This window comes from Perissodus microlepis, chromosome 1 (assembly GCF_051167445.1).
Source record: "Perissodus microlepis isolate ML-2025 ecotype Zambia chromosome 1, ASM5116744v1, whole genome shotgun sequence".
In the NCBI taxonomy this organism is placed as follows: domain Eukaryota; kingdom Metazoa; phylum Chordata; class Actinopteri; order Cichliformes; family Cichlidae; genus Perissodus; species Perissodus microlepis.
In genome coordinates, this window is record NC_140461.1 from 35,644,833 (window position 1) to 35,665,041 (window position 20,209).

The window sequence follows — 20,209 nt, forward strand, 5'->3', positions numbered from 1 at the left end:
CCTTGGCTCCCTGTCTCTCTGCTTACAGAGGAAAGGGGGTGAAACTCCTGTGGAATGTGATCCGTCTCCTGCATTATCAGAAACCAAGGCCCTCTGCACACAATATTCTCTCCTTAACTCAGCAGTATGAAATATCATGAAACAGTGTAAATCATTCACAGTAAATCAACAGCATAGGACAATATAAACCTATCTAATATATCTAATGATTTTTCACATTTTCTTAATCCAGAAGTGTAATGCAAACTAAAACTACACATTGATCATATTCTCTATAATAAGTATGATGCGTCTTACAGCAGTATAATAATTCACTCATTTCGATTACAGGCATAAGATAACATATGACAGAATAATAATCTCACAGTGTTCATGTGTGTGTGTGTGTGTGTGTGTGTGTGTGTGTGTGTGTAGTGATGGGATTTCCGGCTCTTTTTAGAGAACCGGCTCTTTCAGCTCCGAACCGGCTCTTCAGGTTGTTTTGTTGCTTTAATTAATTTATTATTAACAACAATATAAAATTATGCACAAAAGGAATTACTAATGTAAAACAAAGTGGTTTTATTTATATATGTTTATATATAAATATATGTGGTGGCCCCTAGAGACAAAACACGTACAAACTCCAAAACACATTTCTAGCGTTAACTGAACTTCCAAAACAGCTACCTAGATCACTTAAATTACACAGTTGAAAGCATATGTGTGTTGTTTGTGTATTTATACACAAGCACTCATATATATTCAAATAATTAATAATAATTTTTTTTTTTTTTTTGTCTCCTGTCTGGCACTGTAGCAATCAGAATTATTGTCTGAAGGCCAAGAAAAATGCCCAACAGATTTACTTTCCCAAGTGGGCCTTTTGCTATACTGGTCCACTTGATTGTCATAGTTTATTTGATCTTTATTAGTTATTTTTAGTTATTGTAATCAGGCCAGACTGGACTCGGGGACGGGAAAGAAAAACAAGAAAAGTTCAGAAGAAAGTTAACAGAAGGAGAGGGAAAGAAAAAGGAGAAAAGAGAGAGAGAAAAGACAATGAAAATCTGCTTCATCACCTTTTTTTTTTTCCTCTTTTCCTGGATCACCTGTTGAGAAAAGAAAGAAAACAAACAGAAGAAGACTAGAGCAATAGAATAAACAACATATTTTCAACATCATATATTCAAATAATTTTTTAAAAAAAAAGTTCATTTACCTGTTACTACCACACACCAAATCCGGTCGTTGGTACTTCCTGGCTTGTGTAGCCACTAGGTAACAAAAGCTCAACACTGCGCCCTAGCATCCTTGAGCACTTCTGTTGTGTTTTGTACGTGTTTTGGAGTTTGTACGTGTTTTGTCTCTAGGGGCCACCGTAAATATACTTTTATTTATTCACTCCACATAAAATGTAATAAATAAATCATATAATACAAAAACCAACTAGTCACAGTTCAACTTTTAATTATTTAAATTTTCAGCTTTTTCCTTTTAAACAAATTTAAAGTGAAACAACACAAAACACTGCAAACCACAACACAATTAAATATAAATTAAAATATGAAAACTAAAAGAAGATGCATATTCTCTGTCATATGGACCTGCATGAATAAACTTTCTGAATCCTTTATCATCTGCAATTGAAAGTAGTTGTGGATGATTACTATACCTTTCTAATGTGACGTTGTTGTCCCTGGCTCTCTTTCTCTCTCTCTCCCTCCCGCTCTTATGGAAGCCCGTTTCCGCCACTAAAAAAAAAAAAAAAGGATCCATAACTCAAAATTTCGAGTTATTTTCTCGAAATTTCGAGTTATTTTCTCGAAATTCCGAGTTATTTTCTCGAAATTTCGACATATTAACTCAAAATTTCGATTTATTAACTCAAAATTTTGAGAAAAGTAACTGAAATTTCGAGTTAGCGCTGCCAATCAGTAATCTACGTGAATGACGTCATTTCCTTGTTACCTGGAAGCTGAAGCCCTCAGCTACAAATGCTACAGCTAAGCTACCGGTATTACATCCAGTCCTGAATGCACAGATTGCTGAGTGTTTTCAGCCTGGCTTCACAAATGATGAAATCCCTGTGTTATTAGCTGAATCACATGGTGTTACTATCAGCAAACGTACTCGCGAAAGCGCCAATTTATTGGGATCCGTTTTTGAGTGCGCCATATGCTTCCGGGTAACAAGAAAGCGACCTCATTCACGTATATTTTTGATTGGCAGAGCTAACTCGAAATTTTGAGAAAAGTAACTCTAAATTTTGAGTTATATTTCTCGAAATTTCGAGTTAATAAGTCGAAATTTCGAGTTATGGATACTAGCTTTTTTGTTTTTATTTAGTGGCGGAAACGGGCTTCCATACACTCTGTTCCTGTGCTACTGCAAGTGTAACTACCGCCCCTCCCCCCTCATCTCAGCACAAAGCACAAGGCTCACTTGCGGAGTGAAGCGGGAAAAGTGCGAGAGAGAGGGTGAGAGACAGAAAAAAAAAAACACGGCTCGTGTCGTTCACTTCAAAGAGCCGGCTCTACGGTGTGGGAGGAAGTTGTGCCAGACGGTATCTTTGCTAGATGGCAGCTGTCGAGCTAGCGTTTGAAGAGAGAGTCTCCCTTCTCTATTTACTGTGGAGAGCAGAGCAGCGGCGTTAAGGACGTCCTCGCCGTACCTGGGTCCATCAGGTCCTCCAGAGGCATGAGCAGTTTGGGGAGTTTCACCATTTTCTCCAGGAACTGCGCCTGGATGACAGCGGCTTTCAGCGGTACCACCATCTTTCACTCGGCCAGTTTGAGGACCTGTTGTCTCGCGTTGGTCCAAGCATTGCCCGCCTAGACACCAACTACAGGCGCTCAATCCCACCTGCAGAGCGCCTGTCCATCTGCCTGAGGTTAGTAAAAGTGTTTAATATGGTAGTCATTTATTGATACCTGTGCTAATATATGCTAAACTATACACTGCTAACATGGATGTGCTATGCTAACAGTGAATGCTTTAGGTGTTTACTGATAGCAAACTGTGGTACGGAGACGACTGTTTATAATATTTCTAGTGATACTCAGAAGCTCTCATCAAGTCCCGATTTAATTTGATTTATGCTGTTATCAGTGTTTGCAATGATAGCATGGCTGTGGTGTCATATCAATGTATGCTCTCGGTGTTTGCTGATATCAGACTGTGGTACGAGGACCACTGTGGGTTAATCTTTGTAGTGATACTCACTCCTTTTATTTTTTAAATTTAAACCTGGTTTAATTCTGGGATAGTTGAATATTTGTATATAATCCCCGCAGACTGTTTTATATTATATCTAATATACATTATGTAATTATCCTTATAATTACAAAATGTTTTATGTAAGATTTATGTTTTGTAATTTAAATCTGACATCACCCTAATTTCCTTCGGGATTAATAAAGTATTCTGATTCTGATTCAAAAGTATTTTGGAATTGGAATAATGTATTTTGTAACTGCAGTACACATAACACTAATTTTAAACAATTTTGTCCAGGTCCCTTGCCACCAGGGACTCCTTCAGGACCATCGCATTCCGTTTTCGAGTCGGCGTGTCCACGGTGAGCCAGATCATCCCCCAGGTAGCGACGGCCATCTGAGACTGTCTAATGGATGATTTCATGGCTGTGCCTTCAACTGCAGACTGGCGGTCCATCACAGAGGGATTCCAGGAGCGCTGGAACTTCCCTCTCTCCCTCACAGTGGAGGTTGTATCTGCGCTCCATGGAGCTCCGTCCTGAAATTGCGGAGAAGTGCGTGAAGGCAACGTGTGTTCTCCACAATTTTCTGCGCTGTTTGGACGAGAGAGGGTCACCTGCTGTGAGGGGTGTGGCACCTGCTGTGGTGGAGCCATTGCAAGGCCTGGGTCGTGTAGCAGCAAACAACTCCTCCAGAGAGGCTGTCCTGGTGAGGGAGAAGTTCATGGCCCACTTCTCAGCGGAGGGAGCTGTGTCTTGGCAACCAAAGGAGTAGCCTGTTTGAAGTCTGAGTGACTTCCCCACAAAGGCTCTTTTAAGAGCCACCCACAAACCTCTAAAGAGTGTTCCTGTCTTTTTAAATTTTTCTTAATAGAAGGAGCTCTACTCCAAAATAAACTAACCTCTCTTTACTCTCTTAAATAACTTGTCTTCACTATGTTCCTATATACAGTGTGATGCAAAAGTTTGGGCAACCTTATTAATAATTAATATTATTATTTTCCTGTATGAATCGCTGTCACAGTAAAAAAATGTCACTTGCATATATCATATAGGAGACACACACATTGATATACACTAAATATTCATTTCATTTCTCTTTTTTTGTGTTGCCAATTTATGCACCTGCTTGATTTTGTTTAAACAGTTATTGCACACTTTCTGTAAATCCAGTGAACTGCATTTCACTTCTCAAATATCACTGTGTGTGTCTCCTGTATGATATATTTAACTGACAATTTTTATTGTAACAACCAACGATTTGTGCAGGAAAATAATGACTTTTCACAAGGTTGCCCAAACTTTTGCATCCCACTGTATTAGTATGTTTTGTCATTAGTGTAATATGAAATAAATTCTACATGTGTCGAGTCAGGTGCCAATATTTGCTGTGTAGTAGAACAGAGACATTAGTCATTACAAATGTTTATTGGAAAAAAAATATAAATTCACTAACAAAAACATTAAACATGAATATATAAAATGTAACTATTTACAGAGAGACAGGAATAAAAAGGACCCAGCTTGGAGTGGAAGAGCCTCAGGGAGAAGGAGGAGAAAAATAACAACATTGTTTCTGCCCTGGACCTGCCCCTTTGACCTAGGTCACAGCCACGTCACCAGGCTCCTGATTGGTTGTCGCGCGCGATTTGACGCTGGACTTCAGATTTTTCCAACTCGAGCGGTAGACGCAAAACGCGCGTATGCACAAAATGCAACACAAAAACTGACGCGCGTGGTTTTATTCGCGAGCCAAACGCGCCAGACGCGGTACACTGACGCCCGTTTCTCGCGTTTTCGCGACGCAAATCTGCTTCCAAATTTTCGCGGGACACACAATCGCGTGTCATCGCGCTTTTTCCATTGACTTTACATGTAAACCTGACACTCCGGCCGCCTCTATCGCGTTCGGTGTGAACACACACATCACTATGTGTGAGGTGTGCGTGTGTAGATGTTTGTCTTGTAGCTTCTCTGTGGTCATGTTGTGTAAATTAAATCCCAGGTTATGTTGTCATTTCAAAACTTACAGTTAAGCTCCAGTGTTATGTTCAAGTTGGAGATAAAAATATATAAATTCAATTAAATTTAAAAAGCAACAACAGCAGAATCACATGGCCTCCTCTGTTCTTTTCTATGGTTATATCACAGCACAGGGAGCAGTGTGAGTCCTTGTTCGTTTAGGAATCCCTGAATTTAAACGAGGTGCCGTGCAGGTTTTTTTATCACTCTGAGAGAAAAGTGGAACAGAGTGGACTGAATAAGAAAACTGAACAGACACAATTTTAACTCCCCAGTATCATTTCTTATAAGTGAAAGGCAAAGTAATTAGAAAAAGGAAAATGTCTTACACCAGGTGTAAAAATATACCTTTAATAGGCACCCAACTGAGATGTGCAAATTGAACATTAGGGTAGGTACAGATTATCTCCCCGTGAAGAGAACAAAGTTGTTACATCTCCATTGTTCATGTTTTATCTCGTGTGTTTCTAAAAGTAACAGAAGCTTGTCACCAGGCACTGTTGGGAGTTTTGTCCCAACGATATTCATGTTAAAAAAATGTCAGCAGATGCTCCAATGAAAAAGCCACAATCAGTGAATGATGACTTCTTTCTACAGAAAAGAAAACCAATAAAGTGTTGACAACGAAGAAATTTAATCAAATGTGAAAAAAGAAAAAAAAACATTATTGACCAAAAAGCCTTTTTATAGCTTCTTAAGCTTATTTACCTTTTTTCAAACAGAACATTCTAGACTGCAACAGTTTTTTTTTTTTACTGAAAACGTGTTTTATAACAATCATACTTCAGCTTTAAAAAGTGGTAAACAAATATAAATGTATACAAAGAGCTACACAACCTCAGTCTTTTGTTTTCAATAAATGTTTTTGTGCTTTCTATTGTTTGTTTAATATGATTGCAGTTTCACATTTTAAGGCATGTAGCTTAATGAACAGTTTGTCGCTTGGCTCATAATAATCCTCCAATTTATCATTTATAAATCTTTACACACAGTGGTGTTTGCAGCTATCAGAGGACAACACAGCATGTGTGCGAGTTTTGATTGAAGATGTCTTTAGTTTCATGTAATACTGAAAGGACATGTTTGGTTTTACATTGTTTATATAAGTCTTCACATATAACATATAACACAGTCAATAATCACACCTTAAAGTTTTCATTAATTTTCATATATTCTTATTATTTCAACATCATTCATAATGATTTCAACTGTTTTTTATTTCCCCCCCGTTTCTCAGAAGCTGTTCCTTCTCTCTTTTGTCTCTACTTTTACTTCCATTGTGCAAACGTAGAGGAGTGTCTTCTGCAGAAGTTCATGTTTATGTTTATTTATAAGGGATAATGCATATTTATTAACATGAGCGTTTAAATTCATCTTGTAAATATGTCAGATTTAGCCGCTGGCAGGTTGATGACATTAAATAAATCAACAAAACCAAACATGTGACCATGAAACAAACAGATTCATATACCACATTAAAAACAATCAAACACTAGTAAACAGGTTAGAATCAAGGACCTCCAATGACATTATTTCAGACCATGACAGCATGTTTACATGTTTGATTATCCAATAAGCACAGAGTTACAGATTTAGAGAAAGAAGTAAAGAAAGTTATAAATCTTATTTCTGTGAGTTTTGTAAGTATGAGCTGCTTAAAAGGAGGAAACTGCCCCAAAGCACTTGTTCGTGGGGGTGTTTTACTGTCCCCTCTGAAAAATGATCTGGTACATACAGATACTCTTTGATTATGTTTAATGAAGTATTGCAACCTCACAGTATATTCCTATACAGGTTTCAAATGATTATCTTCTTGAAACTACCGCTCCTGACTTGTCCAAGTCATTAAGCTGGTGTGCTGGTAGTTGTTCTGGGCTCTTTGGACACATCTCTCACTAGTTCACAGACTTTAAATCTTTTACTCTGTCAGGCATCTTCTCCACTCTGTGGCTCTTTAAATTTCTTGATCATTCTTCCCACTCCACTTAGTGACACTTGGAAACACAGTGATAACTTTGCATATCCTTCTCCTGCTTTGTGAGCATCGATAATCCTGAGTACTCTTTCTGTGTCTCCTGGGTTAAACAGTGTACTGTGCTACCTTGACAATCAGTCCAAAACATCAGCATACCTCTACTGATAATCTTTTCCCCCTACCATCAAGCAGACCTGATAGGAAAGAAATATAATTATAGTTACAATTTTAGAGCTAATAATGACTTAATTGCAGGGAACCAACTGCTGTTTCTTTTTTATGGCTTTTTGCCTGCAACTCTTCCATGACGACCACTTAGGACCAGATTTCCCAAGACTATAAATGGATGTGCCCTGAGCTGGAGGTGCTGCTGGTAATTTTCCCGTTTCTAAAAAAACATCAGCTTGTTTGTTTTACCTGCTGGACTGTTTCTATGACTCCTCACTGCACTCCCCAGTCCCCAACATGAACCTGTTCATTGCCACAAAGTTTCTATTAATTAGAAACCTTGGAATTACAACATGCTATTATTGCTGTCATTAATTTTTAGTTTATTTAATTGCTTTAACCATTCTCTTTCCCTTTACTTTAAACTGCTTACAGATTTTATGCAGGAATGTTAAACTCACACCAAAAGAAGTAATTATAAAAAAAAATTGGTCTATGTATGTGTGTGTATGACCAAATATGACCATATATGCTCCTCCTTCCTGTTGTTGCTATCACTTAGCATAACTACATCTATCACTACGGTCTTCTTCTGCTAGTCCACCACTACTATGTTTGGTTGGTTAACCATTTGCCAGTTTATCCATCTGTATCTGGAAGTCAAACAAGATCTTAGCTTTCTAGCTGATCCCATTCTGACCTCAGGACTTCCAAGTGATACTCGGGACAGATGTTCCTGTACACTAGTTGTGCCATTCCAAGTATGCCCTGCCTGTTAGCATCTTACACCCTGCTGTTGTGTGCTGGATTGTCTTTACAGAGCATGCATCTGGGGTCTTGCCTGATGTGGTAGACACCCTAACCCTCTACTGACCTTAGTCTTGCACTTAGAACTTGTTCCTGTGCCGCCATGATTAGTGCCTATGTGCTGTGTTTCAGTCAGAGTTCATCCAGCCGTTGGTAGGATTTCTTCTATATGCCTGTGGTACATGCTATGCCAGTTCTGTTCCTGCTCCTCTTTTTTCTCGGGTTCCTCGGTTGTCCCGATGTACTGACAGATCTTTGTTTCATCATGGATAGAGTTTCTGACACTCACTAGTCCTCAGCCTCCTGCTTCTACAGTCTCAGGGTGTTGGATGTGAACCCCTCTGTAAATGACTGGGACCCAGCACACTGTGTTCACATTTGACAGGTTGTGTTTTATTGATCACTCAGTGACACTTTCAGTCTCGGCACCCACGTCAGACAACTTTTTAGTTAGCTGTACCCTCCCTCTTCTTCATCATCATCAGCACAAAGCATCTCCACCTGACCCTCCAACCTCCCTGGCACCGCCCCTCCCCTGCAGCTGAGCCAGGGACCACACCCTCCATGCGTGGTAAGGACCTTTAGCATCTTGTCAGTAGCTCCTGTTTCCTCCTTTCCCAGCCAATTATCCCAGCAGGGTATCTGAGGACCGGCAGGGCGTAGGTGTTGATTGCCCAGATCTTGTTCTTCCCATTGATCTAATGCAGAATGACCCCCTTGCTGCAATGAGTAAGGGAAAGCTTTGATGTGTTGTCCCTAAAGGTTGGTTGGACTCATCAGCTAATGACTACAGTTGTTTGCAAAAGATTATTATACTAGTCTACAAAATTGTTGTTGTGATATTTCTGAACAAACTTTTAAAAAATTACTCTTTTGACCCCACTGTAACACAAACCCCATAATTTCACGGTACATGTACAATGACAATAAAGGGCTATTCTACTCTACTCTACTCTATTCTATTTTTTGAAACCACAACTAGAAAAGAAAAAAGAGTGTGGTTATTAAATGCATTGGCGTTCCTATGAATGTGGGGCAGAATGACACTTGCAGTGGATTTGACTTGCGTACTTAAGTTGCTTTAAGAAGCACACAGACTACAATGAAAGGAGGGAAACATTACAGCCTTGCAGCAGACGACATCAGCTCTATTTCTTATTACACAGATGTCAGCAGCACCATAAAACACATTTCTTCCAAGGTTGAGGAGAAACGGGAGGTGAAAATTGGAGTGAGGTGTGAGAGCTGGATTTAAAAAGCTAAAGCTGAATTTGATCAAATTTGTAATGTTCTGCACAAATACAAAGCCCGACTCACTGCACATTATGAAGAGCTCAGCAAGGTTAACTCAGTTTTCTCTCCTCTAAAAACTGTCAATGAAAGAGTAAATAACAGCTGTATAAAAACCAATTATGATGTTACTGGGGCCGTTCTGTAAGATTTTATTGCAGTTATCCCAAATGTACACAACAATGCTGCATTTATTACAGCGATAGCAGTGAGAGACAACCTCTCGACTTAATGTGTCACATTAAGAAGCCTCTGAATGACAGCACTGGGTGCATTTTATTACCAACACAGACGGGTTTTAGTACGGGGAACTGGATGCTGACAGACGTCGTCCTCAAGATGACCAAAGCTGCCAAGGTGCAATTTTAATTTTGACAGTAGAACCCTGAAGCATTTCATGTGGATACTCAGTTTGACACACAATACAAACGCCAGCAGCAGCTAAACGGCCTGAAATGGACTGTTTTTTAAAAAAGAAAAAGAGCCAAATTTTCTTGCACACCGTCTACTTCTTAGGTGCAACTGGAAACAGTGGAGTGGGCACCAGTATTAGGACCCAGAATCCCATGAATTGAAGTTGAATAGCATGGTTTTATTTTTAGGGAAACTAAACAGCTGTTTGCTGACATTTTTATACGACATTTTATTCAAATCTGTTTTGTTGGTGACTCACACTAGAGCAGGGGCGTCCAACTGCAGGCCTTGAGGGCCGGTGTCCTGCAGGTTTTAGATCTCACCCTGGGTCAACACACCTGAATCACATGAGTAGTTCGTTACAAGGCCTCTGGAGAACATCAGGACATGTTGAGGAGGTCATTTAGCCATTTGAATCAGCTGTGTTGGATCAGGGACACATCTAAAACCTGCAGGACACCGGCCCTCGAGGCCTGGAGTTGCCCAGCCCTGCTCTAGAGTAAAAGTAGACGGCAACATCCTTGCAGCAAGGAAAACTTGGTGGTTGTATTGAATCTTTTCACATTTGGTGACCAAATACTTGTGGAGACCAACTACTACCCAGAAGTTGAGAAATCAATGTATGTGATTGCAGGATGACAATCTGTCTTCAAACAATCTGGACTGACTACAATCACTCTCAGATATATAAACAGACAGATTATTAAAATGGTGCCATCAGTCTGAGTCAGTGAGTGCAACTTGTTTGTGATGTGTCTCTTTGCAATAGGGGACTCGACTCCTCTGGTTGCAGGCTGGTGGTATTCCAATATAAGAGTAAAGTTGCTGAGCAGTTATACCTCCATCCTGCTGCAACTGCGTCACTGCTTGTGTTGTAATTTCTGTGTCAACTGTTACGTTTTTAATGTAAGTAGTTTGCCAGTTACAGACAAACAACTTGGCAGCAACTGGCAACTAGACTGCATAGTCAAACTGATAGGAGACAGACTCCATCTTATTGCTGTTTTACTGTCATGTTGATGCACCAAAGATGTTTTGAAGACCGCAGCTAACTGCAAGTGGTCGCAGAGCTGGACCCGTCCCCAAACCGATCATCAACAAGACTGTAATTTTACTGCACACGGTCACAGTAGCACTGGTCACACGCTGGCCTCCCGCCACTGTCTTCATTAGTGTGACAGCAGAATAAGGATTAATAAAAATAGTGTTGTTTTTTTCAGTTTCTGAAATGAGGCATCCCAAACATTTGACAACCACTTCTTTAGAGCAACTTCTGCCTGTTTGTTTGTGCAAGGAGTTTAAGTTTGTACAAATACACATCAGATCACAGACACATGTAACCTGTTTACTCCTCATGCAAACATCTGGGAACATCAGATGTTTGCATGAAAATTAAATTCAAATTTATTTTAACTATATGTACAAGTGATGAGTCAGTGTATACGAGAAACTGAACTCATCATATATCCATCAGAAACTTTTTCTTTTTTCATTTTTAATTATATTTTAAACAGAGTAGGTGAATGTGGTCTCAGCTGCAGTTCCCATTATTCTTTACAGCACTCAGCAGGATTCAAACAGGAGTGTGTTACAGTCTAGGCTGCCCTCTTACTCCCTCTGCTGTTTAATAACTGTTTTTATCCCTAATTTTTTGGCAGTGTTACCAAAAAGCAAACATAACATTGACGTCATGAGTGTATCAGAACCCACGATCTCTCTGACTGTGTACAATGACTTCATTACCATCGACGCACACACGCGTCCACTCAGTGTGGATCCGTCTGTGAAGAATAATCCCTATTTTACCCTTTAATTCACATTCTACACAGCCTTTCTTTGTTGGTATGACTCCATATTTGTGAGCTGTTCTTACTGACTTACATCAGTGTTTCAGTCTTTAACTCAGTCTAGCATTAAGCATGAGCTGAAGATGGTGAGCAGCAGACTTCGGGATTCATACTCTCCAGTGAAAAAGGCTCCATTCATGCCAATAACCTCCCTGAGACAGCAGGTGAAAATAAAGCTGGCACATTAACAGGATAGCTTGGGTCTGTCAACTGTGCATTTACAAATAAAATAAAGTACCAGTGAGTACTGTACCTGTACAATACTGTGTGCTGTACTCAATATTGCTACTGCAGAGTAAATTCTACTGCACACAAAACTTTGTTATACAGTATTTTATTCATATTTGACTGAGCATTAATTACACAGCATTTCCACTATACAACTTCTTTATCTACCAGTCTGATAGTTTCCACTGATCCCATTTTTAAAATCCTGGTAAACCTCGAGTCTTCTGGACTTCATCCTACAGTTTGTGTGTTTGATGTAAAGTCAAACCTCGTTTTTTGATGTTGTGAACTTGTGTCACTCTTCTTTTTTTGGTGCACTCTGCAGAGAAAGTACGTACAGTTTGATTAGTGAAGTTTTCAGTGAGATTTGTGCTCAATACTGTGCTCAGTTAAAGTTCTGGGATATTGATGTGATCAGTTCAGTAGCAGAGAGCGTCGTTAATGAGTTAATAAAATTAACAACAGGTGCACTAGAGTGATAACAATGAGACAACCCCCAAAACAGGAATAGTTTTACAGGTGGGCACCACTGACACTTTTTCCTTCCTTATCTTTTATGACTGTTTTTATCACCCCTGCCTTTGGCTAGGGTCAGGGTCACTACTGGTAGCTCAGTGCAATACCTGGACCCTACAGACATTGGACAGGTAGTCCTCCAGGATGGCACATCAATGCATGTCTTTGCTAAAAGGTTTGCTGCGTCTCCAAACACCAGTCTCAAGAGCAGGGAGGAGATTCTAGGATGCAGGCGGGTACTGCAGGAGAGCTGGACAGGAACATAGAAGGTCCTTAACCCATTAGCAGAACCGGTATCTGCTCCTTTGTGCAGGGAGGAACAGGATGAGCACTGCCAGAGCTACCAAAGGACCTCCAGCAGGTCGCTGGTGTGATTTCTCTGACCAAATCATCAAAAACAGACTTCATGAGGGTGGCCAGAGGGCCCAACATCTTCTAGTGGACCATGTCCTCACTGCCCAGCACCATGGCGTGTGATTCATCCATTGAATATCAAAACAGCTCCACCAATAGCACCCTGTGGTCTTCACAAATGAGAGCAGATTAACCCTGAGCACATGTGACAGACATGAAAAGGTCTGAAGAAGCTGTGGAGAACGTTATCATCATCCAGCATGGCTGCTGGGCTGGAGGGACGCACGGACCTCTACAGGATAGGCGACGGCACCATGACTGCCATTAGGTATTGGGATGAAATCCTTGGACCCACAGTCAGGCCCTACGCTGGTACAGTTGGTCCTGGATTCCTCCAGCCTCTTGTGGTATGAGAGTATGCAGGCAGATCTGGATGGAGGAACTGATGCTGACTGTCCCCCACGCTCGCCTGACCTAAACCCAGTAGAACCTCTGGGACATGATGTTTCAGTCCATCCCAATCTGACAGGTTTCTCCTCAGACTGTCCAGGAGCTCAGCGATGAGCTGATCCAGATCCTGACCCATCTCAATGTGAACATGTACCAATGTTGTCAGGCTTGCATACAAACATGTGGCAAACCACAGAGTACCATTTTGAGTTGCTGCAAAGAAATTTTGTCAAAACGTACTAGCCTGCCGCATCATATTTTACTTTCAGAGTGTCTTTAAAATGATCAAACTACCTCTGTAGGTTGTTAAATTTGATAATTGATCTTTTTTATTTCCATCCATTAAGCAGCGTGGCGTCCTTTCATCCTCTGCTTCCTGATATGTTATCCAGTCCAAGCGGAGATCCAGCACCATGTTTTTGATTTGATGAGTTTCTGAAGTGTTCCTTTTATTTCGTTTATTTATTTTCACAGGTATATTCTTTATCTATTAAATAAGGTCAAGACTTCAGTAGTTGTCCAAGTAAACCCTGTGACTACTTGAAACAGGGGCGGCCAATCAAGGTAAAGATGTCATAAGAAAGGATGAAAGGCCCAATATCAGATAAATTAAGACTTTTTAAAAATGCGACTCATTCAAAGCTCCTCTGCTAGAGTTTAATAACAAATCATTTGTAATAAATGACCACATCTGGTCCGCTTTAGTAGATATTCTGGTTAAATAATGTTCTATTATTGCTCACGTGGCAGAGCAGGTCATCTACCAATCAGATGGTTTCTCTGATGGTATCAGTGGGCGAGAAACTGAACCCTGAGTTGTCCCAATGCAGTCACTGCGTCACATGTCAATAGATAAAGGCGCTGTCTGAATGTGAGACTGGGCGAGTGCAGTAGCAAGCGGTTAGAGAAAGGTACCAAATAACAACATTTACCATAACTCATAGCATAAAAACACTGGCAGTGGTCCCCCGAGGCCTCCTAGTGGATGCACCTATGGTGTGAATTTCAAATCCTAGCTGACTTCCTTCTTGAGTTATCACATACCTCTGACCTTGACCTTTAAGTTAAGGTCACTAAGATTCAAACTGGTCAACAATTTTTAGTAGATACACCCATGGTATCAATCTAAGGAGCTTGGAAAGAAACGCGTCTGGACTCCTTTAAGTTGCTTGAAGACATTTCACCTCTCAGCAGAGAGGTGGTGGAGAGTCCCAGACGCTTTTCTTTCTAAGCTCCTTAAACTATGATGACCTGGATGACTGAGAACCTTCAGGGACACCATGGTATCAATCTGAGACTCCTACGTCGCTTTGTTCTCGAGATACTGCATTCACAAACTTGGGTGTCCACATCGCCCGCCCGCACAGCGTGGTGACGAGAAGGGTATACCGTCAATAAGCTGCGAGTCTGTCACATGCTTAACACAGAGACAACCATTCACACTCACATTTACACCTGTGGGCAATTTAGAATCACCAGTGAACCTGACCAGGCTAACTGCATGTCTTTGGACTGGGACGAAGCAATAAAACTATCCAAAAGGCCCAAGGCAGCCGGAACGTGACGATTTTTGATGTGATTTTCTGAACTAAAACCTAATGACGCACTCACTTTCTCAGTGCTGGCCGCCATCAGAGCGTCAAGTTCCCGAGTCCAGCCAAGAGCATCAACCAGAGCTTGCACACCGCTCACCACATCACCCAGCTGCACGACGTCATTAGGCCGGCGGCTCCAGGTGAACGGCCCCACCAAGTCCCTGTTGATGAGAAGACGGGGCACAGAACTGCGAACGGCTCCAGCAAGACTGGCAAAAGGCTCCACCTAAAGAGCAAAGAGTTAACTGCAGCCCTTTATGAACCCTCAAACAAGAATGTAGATGATGCAGTGACACTGCATGTACATGTTGCAGCTGTAACAGATGGTGCCATGGACATGCAGTGGTTATACTGTGGTTACTTTATCATACCACAAAGTTACCAACCAAACATTTCAAAGAGAAGATGAGCCACGTTGCTTTTCACCCGCCAAGCTTTACTTCCTCACATCTTCTTTTTTAAATAGCATCAAGTATTTGAACAAAGAAGCATTTTTTGTTATTTTGCTGTTATATCCATGTTAGTTAATGACTTTCACCCAAGTGTTGTAACAATTCTTATATTTAAACTGATTTTAATTTGTCCAGTTACTTTTGAGCCTCTGAAAATGGCTGTGACTCCTAAACAGGTCTTCTGTTCATAACACAGCGCTTTTGTTTAAACCCTTGAATGAAAGTCTGAACAATCACGTTTCGATTGTTTGATTTAAAATCCAAACACTTATAGGCCTCACTGTGTGAAGGTAGTGTGTTTCCTGCCTGAGTTTGAAGCTCACCTCCAGTGATGTGCCCATGATGATCAGCAGGTCTGCCAGTGGGAAGTCTGTGATATACTTGAAGAAGTGTCGTGGAAGCTCCTCACCAAAAAACACGATGTCAGGCTTTACCACACCCTTACAGGTGGGACACTTGGGGACCGTCCCACTCATCACGTCGGGCTAACAAAACACAAAATGTCAAATTACTGTCTACAAGTGATTTTTTTTTTCCAACTAAATGTTTTAAACTAATCAGAGTATGACACAAATTTCAATGAAAATACAACCTGAAAAATCCATTAAAAAAAAGAAAGAAATAATTGCTTATTTGCAAATTCTTTGAATGAATTATGAGAACTCAAAAGTTCACCTGTACAAGTTTGAGGGAAAAACATATTTCTTGTAGACAGCAGATGCCTGTTTTTTTTACTTGACAGAAAAAACACAAATGCATTCGACTCATCTGAAACTTGCAGCGCAAACAAACAAAATCCTTGTTACAGAGGAACAGAAGAAAGCATAAATCCACACAGTTGACGTGAAGTTTGGGTCTTACAGCAACGCAGACTCTGAACATCAGAACGGAACAAACACTACACGTATCCTAATCATGTGCTGAACAGCTGTTCAACATCTCAGTCTGGTCATTGGTTTATTATCCTGCCAACTTAAGAAGCGCTGCTTTCGTCCTTGCTTGTTTAGCAAAAAATCAATCAAATCAAAACAAACAACAAGGACATTTTTCACAACACCAACACTTGATAAAAAACAAAACAGAATAAAACTCAAGCTTGTCTGCGATCCCTGATACAGTGAGGCACGTAGAGCCCTTAGCACGGAGGAAACTTTCACCCTGATTTATATTAATTCACATGGCACATGTAACTTTCACATCTCTGAAGGCATCACTGATTACTGGGAAAAAATTCCATTCACCTCTAAAAATCTCACGACTCTACTGTCCTGAGTTTTCCTAAAAACACTTTGAGGGATGAATGTTGGGTTGTTTTTGGAGGTTTTTCTGGCATTTTAAAATTCCATTATCTAGTGTCGGTGTACTAGTTTCAAAGTTGGAACGACTAATATAGCTATGAAAGCAACATGAAATTTACAGCCAGAAGCTGTGTGTCACCAGTATGAGTAGCACTGTTCATCACATCCCAAATATCCAACTTGTCAAAAAAAACCTAACGAAAAATAAAATTCTGAATCATTTTTATGCAATAGTGCGTTCTGACTCACTCTGAGGTCCTCGCCCTCATATTTCCTCAAGCAAGCGGTGCATGTGGCAGTGGCAAACGTGCCGTGGGCCTCCACCAGCATCTCAGGAGGAATCCCTGCTACTAGAAAGAGGCATAAACACAGAAAACAAGCACATCAAGTTCACTGTCACCGTCTCTGTGATGCACGGTTATGTCAAACAACTAAACCTCGTACGTCTTTCCAGGCCATCAATGTTCTGTGTGTACATCCGGAGCAGCTGACCCTTCTTGTGAAGCAGATATACAAAGTAGTGTGTCAGGTTGGGGCGGTAGTTTCCTGGATACAGCTCTTTGGCCAGGGCGAAGAAGGGATTTGGGTTATGGTGGAAAAAGCTAATCTCAAATATGGCCTCGGCGTAAGGCAGGTCATACTGCTGCAGGTTGTCATAGAGACCACTGCCTGGAGACCTGCAAGTGAATCCAAATGAAACTGTTGATCGAGACCAGAATGCACCTTGTCTTTACTGATATGGGTAGACGCCAGGGCAGGAAACCACAGCTAGCCATATTACCTGAAATCTGGGATGCCACTGGGAGTGCTGATCCCCGCTCCAGCCATCACCACAACCCTCTTGAACTGCTGCTCCCGGATGCTCTTTGCGACATCCTCCAGGGTCTGCTGCTTAGCTGACGAACTTCCACCGTGGGAGAAAAACCCTCGGGTCTGAGTCCAGCAGAGAGATCGTGCATGTCTGGGAAAAAGTAAACGGCTGGTCTTGAGCCCCGATCGCCCCGATCGTGGCTCAAGAGTTGGCAGTTCGTCTTGTAATTGGAAGGTTGCTGGTTTGAGCCCCGGCTCCGACAGTCTCGGTCATTGTGTCATTGGGCAAGACACTTCACCCGTTACCTACTGGTGGTGGTCAGAGGGGCCGGTGGTGCCAGTGTCCGGCAGCCTCACCTCTGTCAGTGCGCCCCAGGGTGGCTGTGGCTACAATGTAGCTGCCATCACCAGTGTGTGAATGGGTGGATGACTGGATGTGTAAAACGCTTTGGGGTCCATAGGGACTAAGTAAAGCGCTATACAAATACAGGATATTTACATAGCACCCTTCTACTCAATTTGAGCACTCAAAACACTTTGTGCTTCACATAGAGCGGGTTTAGTAAGTATTGAACATGTCACCAATTTTCTAAGTAAACATATTTCTAAAGGTGCTTGTTTGTTTGTGGCGCAGCTGCAGGGAGACCGACACACCTGCTTAGAAAGTATGAACTGGGTCATGAGGCTGTTCTTGTGTATGTGTGGCTGGCAGCTGAAAAGCTGCAGCCGGGGATTGGGAAGCAGCAACCTAATACAGAAGTGTGCTGGAAAGTGAAACGTGTGGTCAGGTCCGTCACTCCTGTCACAGTGCTATTGACATGAAAGTCGGATGTTGGCAACAACTCATCCACACATGCAAAGAAATCATAGCATAGATGTCCATAAATCAAGTTATGTGAAAAAATAATGAGACATGGAAAAAGTACTAAATACATGAAGTCATGACAGCAGCTGAACTCTGTCAGTTAGAAAGTGCAAATAATACCAGCTGCTTCAATCCCAGTTGGTGTCATATAAAAAGGTGTCTCATTACCAAAGTATCACACAATAAACATCTGATGAGGGATAAAACCAAGGAGCTCTCTCAAGACTGTTGCAGCTTTGTTTTGCAAAGCATACTGATGGCACTGCGTACAGAAGAGTTTCCAAACTACTGAAGGTTCCAGTGAGCACTGTTGGGGCCAGCTTGGAGCTGGAGTTCTTTAAGTTTCCTGAAGGTGTTTCACCTCTCATCAGAGAAGCTTCTTCAGTTCTAAGAGCAAATTGTGGAGAGTCCCAAGTATTTAAGCCCTAGTTGGAGTTATCCCTTAAGACGGTTGTTGACCCAGTGTTGATCAAGGGCCTCATCACATGAGCCAAGGTGCGAAGAAAGGGCGTGGGGCATTATCAGCTGACGTTTCAGGGGAAACCTTGCCCCATCATGTGACCTACTGAGATGAACTGACACAAGATGTGACACTGTTAAGGCGCCTGGGAAGGGCTCTCAAAACTGGATTATAGGCGGCAGACTGTTGTTGTCATAAGCCCCGCCCTCTGTTCAAGGATGGCTTCTGTCACTCCTCTTTCAAACTACCTGTCTTCTCTGTCCAAAATGTGAACGTTTATGAAGTGTCTGTTTGCTCTCTCCAGTGTAGAGGTCTGAGCATGCCTCGCTGCACTGCACAGCATACACTACGTTGTTTAGTATGTGTTTGGGAGTTTCAGAGAAAGAAAATAAAGTGTTTCGAAAAGTCCAGCCAATCACCTGACCAAATGAACATCTATGGAAAGAACTAAAGGGCAGAGGGCCCATGGAACCTTCAGACATTTGAAGAGTGTATGGAAGAAAATCACACCTGAGCAATGTATGCAAGTTGTTTCTCCATACAGGAGCCGCTGTCATCACTATACAAAGCACTTTTAATTTGTCATTGACACACCCTCCGATGGATACACCAGGGGCAACTCGGAGTTCAGAATCATTCCCAGAGACACTTCAACACTGGGACTGGAGAAGATACACTGATGTTCCCACTGATCCAACATTAGGAACGAGAATCAGAGTAACTCATAATAGGACATCACACGGCATCCCTATAGTTGTAATGCTCATTAGACTGACTAAAATATCGCTACATGCAGCGTTGACAGCCAGGTGATGCCTATATTGCATCACCTGGACTCCGCTGTCATGTTTCTTGTATCCATGCAGGTACCTGGACAGAACTGTTGCACCTTCACTTGGAAACGAGCTCCTTTGATCGAAGCCTAGAAATCAAATACTTGTGTCAAATATAATAGGTCATACATGCATTTTGTGTTGCATCATTTGAGCTCTCTCTGTGCACTAACCTTTAGCGGAGAGCGTCCAGCTTGCTCTTGACCGCAGACTTCGACAGAGTCTGGCAGGTAACAATAACAACGAGCAGCTAACAGAAGAAGCCATAACAAAGCTGTAGGATTCAAAATAAACTTCACGCACACTTTCACTGCATGGCTCTTGCTGTCACCGTTTTACAGAAGCCGATTTTAGCTCCTTTGAAAATAGCTATATAGAATGACTGCCTGCAGACCTGCAGAACTGTGTCCTTTGACCTCCTTTTTGACAGTTCTGTAATATACGACGTTACAACTTAGCTTCAGTTGCACAAACTTGCCCTTTATAATTTATCCGTCGTTTGCTTATTAAAAATATATCCCATAGCAATAAACATAAGGCGACTGACTGCACCCAAACAACTTAAGTTACAGAAAATCTTAGCTAGCAATAAAAAAAAACCCCAAAACGCCTCCTTCATTTCCCATAAT

General features: G+C 41.4%; 1 protein-coding gene and 1 long non-coding RNA gene across 3 annotated transcripts; one reads left to right on the plus strand and one right to left on the minus strand.

The window, feature by feature from the left end:
- The first annotated feature begins 1,818 nt into the window (after window positions 1-1,818).
- On the plus strand, window positions 1,819-6,657 carry LOC146394188 (uncharacterized). The gene is made up of 2 exons (XR_014798896.1): window positions 1,819-2,872; window positions 3,496-6,657. It is a non-coding gene; the product is annotated as an uncharacterized LOC146394188 (long non-coding RNA).
- A 5,380-nt stretch (window positions 6,658-12,037) lies between these two features.
- sirt3 (sirtuin 3) lies at window positions 12,038-20,174 on the minus strand. 2 transcript variants are annotated; one of them, XM_084916765.1, is made up of 8 exons: window positions 19,754-20,173; window positions 19,618-19,669; window positions 17,394-17,573; window positions 17,057-17,289; window positions 16,862-16,962; window positions 15,638-15,799; window positions 14,879-15,088; window positions 12,038-12,266 (listed from the first exon to the last, which is right to left on the minus strand). In XM_084916765.1, exons 1-8 carry the CDS (start codon window positions 19,845-19,847, stop codon window positions 12,243-12,245), a joined length of 1,056 nt encoding a protein of 351 aa, XP_084772891.1. In that variant the 5' UTR covers window positions 19,848-20,173; the 3' UTR covers window positions 12,038-12,242. The 2 variants fall into 2 exon arrangements, with proteins under 2 accessions (XP_084772891.1, XP_084772953.1); XM_084916827.1 differs by lacking the exon at window positions 12,038-12,266 and having other exon boundaries at window positions 14,885-15,023; window positions 19,754-20,174.
- Between the last annotated feature and the right edge of the window lie 35 nt (window positions 20,175-20,209).

Coding starts and splice junctions, on each gene's coding strand:
- sirt3 (XM_084916765.1), bottom strand. CDS start 19,847: ATGGCTTCTTCTGTTAGCTGCTCGTTGTTATTGTTACCTGCCAGACTC. Junction 17,574..19,617: donor GGTGCAACAGTTCTGTCCAG/GTACCTGCATGG, acceptor ACTTTTTCCCAG/ACATGCACGATCTCTCTGCT. Junction 15,800..16,861: donor ATGAGGGCGAGGACCTCAGA/GTGAGTCAGAAC, acceptor GTGTTTTGTTAG/CCCGACGTGATGAGTGGGAC.